This window comes from Symphalangus syndactylus, chromosome 5, assembly GCF_028878055.3.
Source record: "Symphalangus syndactylus isolate Jambi chromosome 5, NHGRI_mSymSyn1-v2.1_pri, whole genome shotgun sequence".
Lineage (NCBI taxonomy): Eukaryota > Metazoa > Chordata > Mammalia > Primates > Hylobatidae > Symphalangus > Symphalangus syndactylus.
Genome location: NC_072427.2, coordinates 65734850 through 65747894, shown reverse-complemented (window position 1 = coordinate 65747894; position 13045 = coordinate 65734850). Strand labels below are relative to the sequence as shown.

Genomic DNA, 13045 nt, shown 5'->3' with positions numbered 1-13045 from the left:
CAGAGCTGGAGCACAGTTCAGTTGAATGAATACACATGCTTACTTCTTATGAGGCCACCAGGATGGGTAGGGCTGCTCCTGCCTGGAGAAGTTCATAGGATGGCTCAAACTTTTCCCTCATTCCCCACAACTGTGCTGACAGCCTGCTCTGTTCCTGCCACCTCTCACAGGGCCCAGGCTCACAGGGTTGTAGAAATGAGATGCTGGGCCCAATGAATCAACATACTTTATTAGATCCACTAAGTGCCAGGGGAGGGCCCTGTGCCCTAGAGCCAGGTTACAGAGCTTACCCGTAGATTCAGTCTGGTCTCTCCCCATCATGCCTCTCACTTCCAGTCTGGGCTTCTAATAGGAGGGCCCCGACTTCTTCCCTCCCAATCATCCTCTCGAATGGAGAATCTTTCCTCATTCCAGGGACACCAAGGCTCAGGAAGGGGCCTATCCATCATCAGTAGAGCCAGACAAGCTCTCCCATCGGACGTCCTGTGGCTGAGCCCAGAAATGGGTGCCGCTGCCTGTGGGACTGCCCTTCCGGGAGGACCAGGATGTCTTCAGTGCTCTTGGCCTGCACGCGGAGGAGAGTAGGCAGATGTCTGGTGCTCTTTAAGCTCAAAGGCATCATGGCCCTCTCTGTGGAACAAAGGGATACAAGTCAGGGATCCAGGCAGCCCTTGAGCTCTCCCACAGAACATTCCACCTGCACCCACCGGAAGCAGCGGGCACAGAAGAGGTCCCCATCACAGCCAGCGCAGCGTAGGGTGGCATCCTCATTGCAGATGCAGCACCAGGGGAGCTCTTCTTCCTCAGCCTCAGGCCTGGGGTCCACATCCTGGGCCTTCAGGGACCAGAGAGGAATGGAGGAAGTAGGGTACCCAGTGGGTGTGGGAGCTGCTGCGGGAGCAGTCAGCCAGGCAGGAAGCAAGGCTGGGGGCGGCCTGGGGGTCTGCATCTGGGGCTTTTCTCACCTCGGGCTCTGCCCTGCGGGGTTGGGTCCAGGGTTGAGAAGCCTGCTCCACAGGGATGTTAAAGCCACTTGCCTCATCCAGGGCAGCTTCTTCAGTGAGCTGTGGACAGGATGAAGAGGTACCACTCCCCTGCTTCAGGCCCAGGCCCTCCAACTCCCAGTATTTCTGTGCACTGTGGACTTAGCTTCTCAAACTCATCTTTTTCTTTACTTGTGGCCTGTGGCTTCTGATTCCCTATCTCCAGGGACCAGTGGGCAGGTCTGGGTCACAGGGACAGCAGGGACCCAAAGAGAACAGGAGCTTCACAGTTACTGTCCACCCAGCCCCAGAGTGGAGGTGGGGCAATGAGGCAGAGATGGGACAAGGGGTGGCGGGTGGGTAAGCCAGGCCCACCTGCTGCAGGACTCTCTGGATGGCTGTCTCCTCATCCTCGTCGTCATCACTGTCTGGGAGGCGATAGTCCTGGAGGGTCACTTGAAGAGGGAGAGATGGGAACAGGGGAAGGGGGAGTAAGGGTGAGAGATTTCACGAATGGCTGCCCTCCTGCCTCCCAGAACTGGTTCGGTTCCCAGGGGCACTTATTCCAGAGCTGAGAAGCCTTTTCAGCCACCCTGATGACCTGTCCCTGCCTGCCCCAGCCCTGCAGGGCTGGGCCATCACTGAAGCAGGCCTGAGGGCTAGGTTGGGGGCCAGAGCGGAAGCCTCAGCCCCTGAATGGACTGAAGGTCCCCTGCCCTCATGGCTGCCCCTGACTCCTCACCCACTGCTTTGCTCTACCACCTTCCTTGTGGCTCTGGGCTGGGCTCAGCAGATCTCTGGGCGCAAATACCCCCAGCACCTGACTCAGCCCTGCCAGGGAGGCCTTGACCAAGGGATACCAGTGAGCAGTTGCTCCCCAGCCTTCACCTCTCTCGGGGTCCTGTCCCCGCAGCACGGCTAGTCGCTTGGCCAGGGCCAGAATCCGTTCCTGCCTCGTGTTCTCCTCCCGCAACTCAAGTGCTGCCTCAGCCAGCAGTCTGCTCTTCTCCTCCTCCAAGGACCAGCTGGCCTGCCTCTTGGAATTAGTGCTCCCTGGGCCACCCTGGTTGAGGTCATTCTGGAGAGAGGCAGCTGGAAGGGGTAATGCCATCAGGGAGGCAGAGACATCCCAATATCTCTCCTCAGAGGCCAGTGAGCCCACTTCTCAACCCTTTCTTTAATAATTTTCTCTTTTTTGGCCGGGCGCGGTGGCTCACGCTTGTAATCCCAGCACTTTGGGAGGCCGAGGCGGGCGGATCACGAGGTCAGGAGATCGAGACCACGGTGAAAACCCCGTCTCTACTAAAAATACAAAAAAATTAGCCGGGCGTAGTGGTGGGGGCCTGTAGTCCCAGCTACTCGGAGAGGCTGAGGCAGGAGAATGGCGTGAACCCGGGAGGCGGAGCTTGCAGTGAGCCGAGATCGCGCCACTGCACTCCAGCCAGGGCGACAGAGCGAGACTCCGTCTCAAAAAAAAAAAAAAAAAATAAAAAATAAAAAAATAATTTTCTCTTTTTTTTCTTTTGAGAAGGAGTCTCGTTCTGTCACCCAGGCTGGAGTGCAGTGGCGCGATCTCAGCTCACTGCAACCTCTGCCTCCTGGATTCAAGTGATTCTCCTGCCTCAGCCTCCTGAGTAACTGGGATTACAGGCACATGCCACCATGCCCGGCTAATTTTTGTGTTTTTAGTAGAGACGGCGTTTCAACATGTTGGTCAGGCTGGTCTCCAACTCCTGACCTCGTGATCCACCCGCCTCGGCCTCCCAAAGTGCTGGGATTACAGGCGTGAGCCACCGCGCCTGGCTTTTCTCAACCCTCTCTAATCACAGATCATCAGCTTTTTGCTCAGCACTAGCGCCTATGGTTTCTGTTACAAATAAAATCAGTATTCCTCCATTTTTCCAAATGTAAAAAACTAGTAATTTTAGCCATATCTTTTCCAACCACATCCATCCCCATCTACCTGATATTTTAACATTCTGCCCTAAGGGTGGGCGTCCTATGGTTTGAGAATCACTGCCCTAAAGGATCAAGACATGATGAAGCCCAGGTTCAGCCGATCTCTTTGCCTTTCAGGGCAGGAATTAGCATTTCCTGGGATTAGCACAGAGAGGGCAATGAAGGAAGCTAAGAGCTTGTATATCACTGGGCAGGAAGAATTTTACCAGATTAGGTGTGGCTCTGACACAGTCACCTTCAGTTTAGTGTTTCAGAGCAAGAGGTTTAAAATAACAGCTTTAGGTTTAAGTCTCATCTCTGCAGCTTAATAACTGTGTGATCTTGGTCAAGTTCCTCAGGCTCACCAGGCCTACTTCCTCATTTATAAAAAAGAATAGTATATACCTTATAAGATTTTTTTTTTAACAGGGTCTTGCTATGTTGCCCAAGCAGGTCTTAAATTCCCCGGCTCAAGCTATCCTCCCTCCTGCCTCTGCCTCCTTAAGTGCTTAGGATTACAGGCATGAGCCACCACACCTGGCCTCATAAGATTATTGAGGATATTCAATAAGATTGCGCCTCTAAAGCAGGATTTCTCAATCTTAGTTCGCTTGACACTTTGGACCGCGTAATTCTTCATTGTGATGTGCTGTCCTGTGACATAGTAGATTTAGTAGCATCCTGGCTTCTATCCTGTAGGTGCCAGTAATATCCTCTGGGTTGTGACAACCAAAAAGTCTCTAAATGTTGCCACAACTAGCCTGGGGGGCAAAATCATCCTTTGTTGAAAAACACTGCTCTGATGAAACAGCACTGTCCAACAGAATGTTTTATGATGATGGAAACATTCCATATCATGTTCTATATCTGTGCTGTCCAAGATAGTAGCCATGAAGCCCATATGGCTACTGAGCATTGAGATGTGGCTGGTGCTACTAAATAGTTTCTTCCTCCTTATCAACATCATGATTGCAGGCCGGGCGCGGTGGCTCACGCTTGTAATCCCAGCACTTTGGGAGGCCGAGGCGGGCGGATCACGAGGTCAGGAGATCGAGACCACGGTGAAACCCCGTCTCTACCAAAAATACAAAAAATTAGCCGGGCGTGGTGGTGGGCGCCTGTAGTCCCAGCTACTCTGAGAGGCTGAGGCAGGAGAATGGCGTGAACCCGGGAGGCGGAGCTTGCAGTGAGCCGAGATCGCGCCACTGCACTCCAGCCTGGGTGACAGAGCAAGACTCCGTCTCAAAAAAAAAAAAAAAAAAAAAAAAATCATGATTGCAGAGAATATTCACTGAGTACTCACTATGAGTCAGATATGTTCCCAAGCACTTATTGGATTATCTCATTTACTCCTCATGATTTCCCTGTGAGGTAGGTTTTTCCATACATACCTTCATTTTACACATGAGGAAAGTGAGACTTAGGTCAAGTAACTTGTCCAGCATCACACAGCTAATACGTGGTAGAAATGGGAATCACTGTCTGATTCTAAAGCTCGTGCACTTAAACACTAGGCTTACACTGGCTCCCTTTGGAGTAAGCATTCAATGAATGGTAACTCTTATAATGTTGATCACTCTCTGATTTATATTCATCTCCCAGAGGGTGGACAGCAGAGCCTCTCCAGTCTGGGGAAAGAGATGGGGCAGATTCCTAGGGAGCCAAGTGGAGGGGTTACCTGGACCTCCTCCTTTCCAGCTTTCATCGATAGCCACCTCAGCTGCCAGCTGCGTTAGCAGATCCTGTGTCTGCTGGGCCTGGGTCCTGGTGTCTGGTGTGTGATGTGCCTGCACAGACGAGGAAACCTCAGTGGAGAGCAGGGGTAGCCCAGAAGCAGTCTAGATCAGGGATGGATGCTAAGTAGTTCTCAAAGCCCAGGGAAAGGAGAAGGATCCAGGGCCCACATAATCAAGTAGGTCTGGTAGTCCCCAACAGGACTGAGGGGCCACTTTTTCCTGCCCTACCCAATCGTGCTGTTTGTCCCTGGTCCCCGGGTCTGGTAGCAGGCCTGAGGATCAGGAGGTAGGGGTGGGAGGCTTTGCCAACTCCTGCAAAGTACATAAAGTACAAAGATTCGTGCAAAAGTAACTGAGGTTTTTGCAATTAAAAGTAATGACAAAAACCGCAATTACTTTTGTACCACTCCAATACCTGTATCTGGGCTTCTGCTGGGTCCTCCCCCTAGCACCCCCACTTCTCTCCTAAGCCATAATACTCACCGGGTGGGGGGTCTGAGAAGGTAGAACTCTGCCCTGTAACGCCGCAAGTCGTGCCTCCATTTCCTGGGTGGAAGGGATGGAACCCTGACGTTCATCCTTTAGCGCAGCCAGCCGTGCCTCTATCTCTGCCTGTGAGGGGACTAACTCTGCAATTGGCATGGGAGGAGCATTGTAAGGGCCAGAGGCATCTCAGTCCCAGAAGCCCTGGACTGTGTCCTCTAGGCAACCCCATCTGCCCCTGCTCACTGGGCTTGTTCTCCTGGCGGAGTCGTGCTAGGCGCTCAGCAATCATCTGGTCTTGTCGGGTCAGTCCCTGGCTCTGGGAAGTGCTGGGCTTCTGCTTGGCTTCTAAGGCTGCCACACGCCTGGCAGGATATGAGATAGAGGCTCTTGAAGAAGGCAGAGGGGAAGAGTGAAGGCACCCACTCACTGTTCCCCATTCAAATCAAATCATTTCTGGGCACCTAGGGAGGCCTCCAATGGGCGATCTGCTGTGCCCCTCACTCATGTCACCCTGCGGCCCAACCTGGCTGACCAGCCAGAGGGTCCAGCTGAAAGGACAAGCTCTACCAAGTGCCTGTCCTGGAGAGAGGGCTGAAGAGCTGCTTTACCAGCCCAAGATGGCAGTCAGGAGCCGGAGAGGAGCGCATTCTCCTGTCTGTGCTCATTTCATCTAGAAGATGGGGGGAGGGTCTTTCCCTATGGCTCCCTTATCCTTTCCCCAACCTCTTTGTCTTTTTCTCTTCAGCACTTACTTCTTATAGTTCTGAGGTGGTGACCACTTGGAGGCATTGGCAGAAGACCCTCTACAGAGAAGAAATCTAGTGTTATAAATCCTGCCATCCCACCAGGCAGTGCCCTGCCTCCAAACACTTCCTCGGCTGACTCTCGCCACAGAGTACAAAGCTGTGAGGACTGGCCAGATGCCCACTGCCATACTTGGCTGAACTTTCACCCATGCCTGCCTCTTACCTGGTCAGGACCTCGTGGCATTGCTTGCAGACTTTCTGTTGGGTATTCCCAGTCCGAGGCACTGCTGCACTGAAGCTTAGGCAGCCTGAACAGAAGGCCCTGCCACAATTCTTACAGCCGTACTACAAGAAACATGAAGTGGGAGATCCACCTCTCACCTGCCCCTGCAGGCTGCTCCCAGGGACTCTCCAAGCACACACAGAGAGAAGTCACTGAAGTTATGACCAGCTGCTGGGAGGAGGAAGAGGAGTGGGGCCCCTAAGCCCTAGGAGTGGAGAGTAAAGCAATTCCTCGGTTTCCAGTACCTTATTCAAGCCAAATGAAGGTTTATACAAAATTCCCATGCTTTCTACCCTGTCTTCAATTCCCTGACCCGGGGATGTAGAAGACAGATAGATAAAGCCCAGTATTTCAGGCCACTGACTCTTCCACAAAGGAGAATCAGAGAGATAGGGCAGAGCCGATGCCTCCTCTGCTCTTGGAGAGATGGAGGGAGGCTTGGCTCAGGATGGGCTAACAATAGCTTCCATTTACTTACTTATATGTGCCAGGCACTAAACCCAGTACTTAACATTCATCATGTGATTTATTCCTCACAATTTACACACATTATTTTACTTAATCTTGATGCCAACGGTGATTATCCTTATTTCGAGACCGCGCTTCGGAGGGGCAGGGTGGAGAGAAGAAAACCGCCAGATGCTACACTGGGCCGACAGAAAAGAGTAGCTTTGCAAAAATGACTGCAGCGCGCTTTATAGTTCATAGGGAACTCTCACCTAAAGCACCTCACTGGACCCTCACATAAACCCTGAAAGCGAGGGAATGTTGGCCCCATTCTACAGAAATGGAAACTGAGGATCAATGACTTCATCAAAACCACACAGCTGGAAAGGAGCCGTAAGACCAAGTCTTTGGACCTTAAGTCCCGCGCTTTTCCCTCCTCTCCTCCCTGGCCCTGCAGCCCTCGGGGAGGGAAGACTCGCCTCCTTCTTGAAGAGGGTGAACTTGACAGCGCAGCCGTAGCACCTACTCTCCATGGTGGCTCCCAGCACCGCAGGGTCTGCAGAGCTGAGATCACGCCGGCCAAGTCCTGGGCCCCTTGGACCCTCACCCCAGCTCCGCCCTTTCCTTCCCTGCCCCGCCCCACCCCACCCCACACGCCCACTGGCACCGTCCCGCCGCGACCTGCAGCAGGGAATCCGGACCGTCTCCTGCAGCCAGCGTACTGCAGCGGCGGCAATGGGGGCTGCTGGGAGTCGTAGTTAATTCACGACTGCCGGCCTCCCTCAGAGTCAGTCAAGCCTGACCCAGAACACAATTCCCAGAGGGCTAGGCGCCGCTCGGAGCCGGCAGTCCTCACGCGCGCTTAGACTCTTGGGAGTTGTAGTACGAATCCGTCAGGCCGGAACCATGGCAGTGACCAAGGAGCTCTTACAGATGGACCTGTACGCGCTGCTAGGCATTGAGGAGAAGGCAGCGGACAAAGAGGTGAGAACGGTGGCGAGGAAGGCTGATCCTGAGAGGTCTGGCGGCCTTTCCTGTCCTAGCGCCTCGGTTGCGGCTGGCATCCGCTCTCCAGGTTCATTCGAGTCCTGGGCGGGGAGCGAGGGTCGGCGCTATGCCCTCCGCAGGCGGGCTCCCAGACATTTCCTGGACGGTCCGAGGGCCTCAAGAGGAAGCGGGGCACAGAGGGCTCTTCGCGCCGGGTGGCTGTGCTCTCCCCGTGGCCCCTGTCTGCTAGAGGCCGCGGGGTGAGGCAGCAAGGGAACGCTAGCCTCCTCTACGCCTGCGCAGTCTCGGCCCCCGTTTCCGCTTCTGCCTTGACTGTGACAAGAGGTGCCTCATTTCAGTCTCTTCTGCAGGCTGATTTAATTCTTCCACTGAGAGCCTAGGACGAAAGAAAAGTCAGATCTCAAAGCCTCTCCATTCCCTTTTCATGCTCCCTTGCCAATGTGACCGATGACCCTGCTGTCTCTATTTTCTTTTCCACTCAAGCCCATTGACTCTTTTCAAGTAGCCGATGCCCTTCTCAGCATGTGCTAGTTAGTGGGCTAAAAGCAGGAGGATCAGAAGGTTAAGGCAGATGGTATAGAGTTCCATGCTACCTTAGGTAGTGATAAAGATGCCAGGGAGTGAAACACTGATCAAGCTGGATTTAGGATTTCTGTTATCTTCCCCTGGATCATGGTGGTAGTTGTAACAATATACGAAGGAGAGGCGTTCATGAAATGAAAGTTAGTGCCCAACTGAGCCGAGATCGCGCCACTGCACTCCATCCTGGGCGACAGAGCAAGACTCTCAAAAAAGAAAGAAAGAAAATTAGGCCAGGCGCGGTGGCTCAGGCCTGTAATCCCCGCACTTTGGGAGGCCGAGGCGGGCGGATCACGTGGTCAGGAGTTTGAGACCAGCCTGACCAATATGGTGAAACCCCGTCTCTACTAAAAATACAAAAATTAGCCGGGTGTGGTGGCTCGCACCTGTAGTCTCAGCTACTTGGGAGTCTGAGGCAGGAGAATCGCTGGAACCCGGGAGGCGGAGGTTGCAGTGAGCTGAGATTGCGCCACTGCACTACAGCCTGGGCGACAGAGCGAGACTCTGTCTCAAAAAAAAAAGAAAAGGAAAAAAGAAAATTAGCGCCCACTAATGTCCCAGTACTTCTGGGCTGCCCTGGTCATGGGGTGAGTGAGCTTTTGAGAAAAGGAAGCTCTGGGGCAGAAAATCTGAGAGACCCAGAGGGCCCTTGAGAAATGCTGTCAACCTGCACAAATCTGTCCCCTGCAGCCGCAGTTGAAATCAGAAATGGCTATAAGATGTCTATGAAGCATCAAAAGCATCTGCTCCACCTCTCTCATGTTTCAATATTTTAGGATTAATAATTCCTAACACCTGTATAATGCTTACTATGTCCTAGACAGTATTTCTTTTTCTGGATAGTATTCTAAGTGCTCTATGTTTGCAAATTATTATTTTTAAAATTCTTTATTATTATTATTATTATTATTATTATTATTATTATTTTTGAGACGGAGTCTCGCTCTGTCGCCCAGGCTGGAGTGCAGTGGCGCGATCTCGGCTTACTGCAACCTCCGCCTTTCGGGTTCACGCCATTATCCTGCCTCAGCCTCTCCGAGTAGCTGGGACTACAGGCGCCCGCCACCACGCCCGGCTAATAATTTTTATTTTTAGTAGAGATGGGGTTTCACCGTGGTCTCGATCTCCTGACCTCGTGATCCACCCACCTCAGCCTCCCAAAGTGCTGGGATTACAAGCGTGAGCCACCGCGCCCGGCCTATTATTATTTTTTGAGACAGAGTCTCGCTCTGTCGCCCAGGCTGGAGTGCAGTGGCGCAATCTCAGCTAACTGCAACTTCTGCCTCCCAGGTTCAAGCGATTCTCCTGCCTCAGCCTCCCAAGTAGCTGGGACTACAGGCATGCATCACCACGCCCAGCTAATTTTTCTTTTTTTTTTTTTTTTTGAGATGGGTATCGCTCTTTCGCCCAGGCTGGAGTGCAGTGGCATGACCTCGGCTCACTGCAACCTCCACCTTCCAGTTTCAAGTAATTCTCCTGCCTCAGCCTCCCAAGTAGCTGGGATTACAGGCGCCCGCCACCACGCCCAGCTAATTTTTGTATTTTTAGTAGAGATGGGGTCTCACCATGTTGGCCAGGCCAGTCTTGGACTCCTGACCTCGTGATCTTCCCACCTCGGCCTCCCAAAGTGCTGGGATTACAGGTGTGAGCCACTATGCCCTGCCTGCAAATTATTTAATTAGTACTTTATTAATAGTGAGAAACTATTTGAGACATTTCACGCAAGATCCAAGTGGGAAATCTGGAGGTGTTTTTTTGTTTTGTTTTTTTTTTTTTGAGATGGAGTCTCACTCTCTTGTCTAGGCTGGAGTGCAGTGGTGCAATCTTGGCTCACTGCAACCTCTGCCTCCCAGGTTCAGGGAATTCTCCTGCCTCAGCCTCCTGAGCAGCTGGGACTACAGGCATGTGCCACCATGCCCAGCTAATTTTTGTGTTTTTATCAGAGACAGGATTTCACCATGTTGGTCAGGCTGGTCTTGAACTCCTGACCTCAAGTGATCCGCTGGCCTTGGCCTCCCAAAGTGCTGGGATTATAGGCGTGAGCCACCACACCCAGTTGAAATCTAGAGTGTCTAACCCTGAAGTTGAGAACTCCTGAGGAAGTCAGTTGGAAGCCATTCTCTATTAATTAGAGAAGTTACATAATCAGATTTTTTTTTTTTTTATGTCTATTTTTTGAGAAAAGATCTCACTCTCATTCAGGCTGGAATGCAGTGGCACAATCACAGCTCACTGCAGCCTCGACTTCCTGGGCTCAAGTGATCCCACCTCAGCCTCCCATGTAGTTGGGACTGCAAGTGTGCATCATCATGCCTGGCTAATTTGTTTTGTGTTTGTTTTTGCTTCCTTTTTTTTTCCAGAGATGGGCTCCAGCTATATTGCCCAAGCTGGTCTCGAACTCCTGGGTTCAAGCGATCCTTCTGCCTTGGTCTCCCAGAGTGCTGGGATTGCAGGCGTGAGCCACTGTGCCCTGCCCATAATTGGATTTTAAAGAAAGTATTTGACTGAGTGTGATGGCTCACACCTGCAATCCCAGCACTTTGGGAGGTCAAGGTGGAAGGAACGCTTGAGGCCAGGAGTTTGAGACCAGCCTGGGAAACATAGTGAGACCCTGTCTCTCTATATATTAAAAAAAAAAGCTGGGCAGGGTGTTATACGCCTGTAGTCCCCGCTACATGGGAGGCTGAGGTGGGAGGATCACTTGAGCCTGGGAAGTTGCAGTGAGCTATGATTTTGACACTGTATTCCAGCCTGGATGACCAGTGAGACCCTGCCTCTCTTGAAAAAGAAAAGAGAAAAGAAAAGAAAAGAAAATTCAACACTAGAGTGCATAATGAAAATGGGTGGGGGTGGGAGGAATGGAAGAGCTGCCACTAGGGGGTCAGGTGGGGCTGGTGTCTAGGCAAGAGACCAAGGTCTGAGCTGGGCAGTGGTGGCTGGGATCCAGTTCTAACTCAGATGAGACAAGGGATATGTGTGAAGCTGCTCTATAAAGGGTAACAGGTGCTGCTCCTGCCTTTTAATAGGGGAGGCAAGATTCATGCATCCAAGGGAGACATGGTAAGTTCCTTAAGAGGGGTACAAAGTGCTGTGGATGTTAGTGTAGGCTGAGATTGCTTTTAGTTTGAGAGAAGGAATAAAGGAAGTAGAGAAGGTATTTGGGGCCTTGAAGAATGGGCAGAGTTTGGACAGGTGCAGATGGAGGCAGGGCATTCCAAGAAAGCAAATGTATATATTAATACGTACAGTCTATGTTGGAGCGTAAGTAGGTGGCACCCTCAAAGAGGCCTTACCTATTTTTCTTTTCGTAGCAGCCGTTCTCCTTTCTAGCAGTTACTCCCATTTACACTTTGGATACACTGGCTAGCTTCATGGCAACACACTTTTTGGTAGAAAGCAAGAGAGACCTAGGCCCTGGTGTCCTCACACCATGGTTTAATACCTGTCATAGGGCAACCTAGAGGACAAATATTTAAAGTGTATACAAGGAAGAACTCCTAAACTGGTTGTCCAAATAGCCTAGGAGTTCTCAATTTGACCTCTACAGAAAGGCTCTAGGAACTGGGTGAAGGAACCTCTGAAAATCATGTGTGATTTTTTTTTTTTTTTTGTATTTATTCTGGAGGAGAAGAGGACTTTTTTTCTTTTCTTTTCTTTTCTTTTCTTTTCTTTTCTTTTTTTTTTTTACACAGGTTCTCTCTCTGTTACCCATGCTGGAGTCAGTGGCATGATTACTGCTCACTGCAAACTCCGCCTCATGGGCTCAAGCAATCCTCCCACCTCAGCCTCAAAAGTAGCTGGGACCACAGGTGTGCACCGCCATGCCTGGCTAATTTTTGTATTTTTGTAGAGATTGGGTTCCACCATGTTGGCCAGGTTGGGTTCAAGCAGTCCTCCCGCCTTGGCCTCTGAAAAGTGTTGGGGTTATAGGCATGAGCTACCACGCCCGGCCAGAGGAGGGAATTTTAATCCAAAAGTCAAAGAAGCCCTGATGGAGGCCAAGCTCCCTGTGTTACTGATGGTGAAACTGCAGCTCAGAGAAGGTGGTTAGTGGCAGAATTGGGACTAGAACCCTGATGCCCTGATGTCCAGCTCAGGCCTCTGCTCCTTCTACTAAGGCTCCCTGGCCCTGTCCAGCGCGGTTCAGTGGTAGTGATGAGCACCACCACCAAATTTAACTTGTGTTTAGACTACTTCTCTGACTCTCAAATCCGTGTATCTATCTGCCTGTTTGATCCCTCCATTTGGATGTTTCACAGCGGTCTAAATCTTACTACATCCAAAAATTGGCCAGGCGCAGTGGCTCATGTCTGTAATCCCAGCACTTTGGGAGGCCCAGGCAGGCAGATCACCTGAGGTCAGGAGTTTTAGACCAGCCTGGCCAACAGGGTGAAATTCCATCTCTACTAAAAATATAAAAATTAGCCAGACGCGGTGGCACGTGCCTGTAGTCCCAGCTACTGGGAGGCTGAGGCAGGAGAATCCCTTGAACCTGGGAGGCGGAGGTTGCAGTGAGCTGAGATCAAGCCACTGCACTCCAGCCTGGGTGACGGGGCTAGAATCTGTCTCAAAAAAAAAAAAAATTGAACTCTTTCAATTCTCTCTCCAAACCTGCTCCTTTCTTGGATTTCCCCATCTTATGGCACCACCATCCATCCATTCAAGCTAGGAACCTGGAGTCATTCTCAGTACCTCCCTATCCTCTCACTCCTGCCATCTAGAACATCACCGGGTCCTGATGAGTCAGCCTCCCAAATAATCCCCAAACCTGTTCACGCTCTCTGTCTTTACCACCACTGCTCCAGCCCAGGCCCCCATCCACTCAGCTGAATGTTTAGA

General features: G+C 51.5%; 2 protein-coding genes across 4 annotated transcripts in view; one reads left to right on the top strand and one right to left on the bottom strand.

The window, feature by feature from the left end:
* Positions 1 to 208: 208 nt before the first annotated feature.
* ZFYVE19 (zinc finger FYVE-type containing 19) lies at positions 209 to 7907 on the bottom strand. Of its 3 annotated transcripts, none has more exons than XM_055278749.2 (11): positions 7099 to 7907; positions 6113 to 6234; positions 5896 to 5946; positions 5387 to 5505; positions 5141 to 5286; positions 4600 to 4708; positions 1872 to 2075; positions 1359 to 1438; positions 966 to 1064; positions 708 to 835; positions 209 to 630 (listed from the first exon to the last, which is right to left on the bottom strand). In XM_055278749.2, the coding sequence occupies exons 1-11, from the start codon at positions 7150 to 7152 to the stop codon at positions 552 to 554; spliced, it is 1191 nt and encodes a 396-aa protein (XP_055134724.1). In that variant the 5' UTR covers positions 7153 to 7907; the 3' UTR covers positions 209 to 551. The 3 variants fall into 3 exon arrangements, with proteins under 3 accessions (XP_055134724.1, XP_063495222.1, XP_055134725.1); XM_063639152.1 differs by having other exon boundaries at positions 7301 to 7354; XM_055278750.2 differs by lacking the exon at positions 1872 to 2075 and having other exon boundaries at positions 7099 to 7354.
* DNAJC17 (DnaJ heat shock protein family (Hsp40) member C17) overlaps positions 7494 to 13045 on the top strand; it is a 40241-nt gene continuing 34689 nt past the window's right edge. Inside the window, exon 1 of the mRNA XM_055278751.1 lies at positions 7494 to 7603. Coding sequence (XP_055134726.1) covers positions 7526 to 7603 — 78 coding nt within the window. The 5' untranslated portion in view covers positions 7494 to 7525. The remainder of the gene's footprint in view (positions 7604 to 13045) is intronic.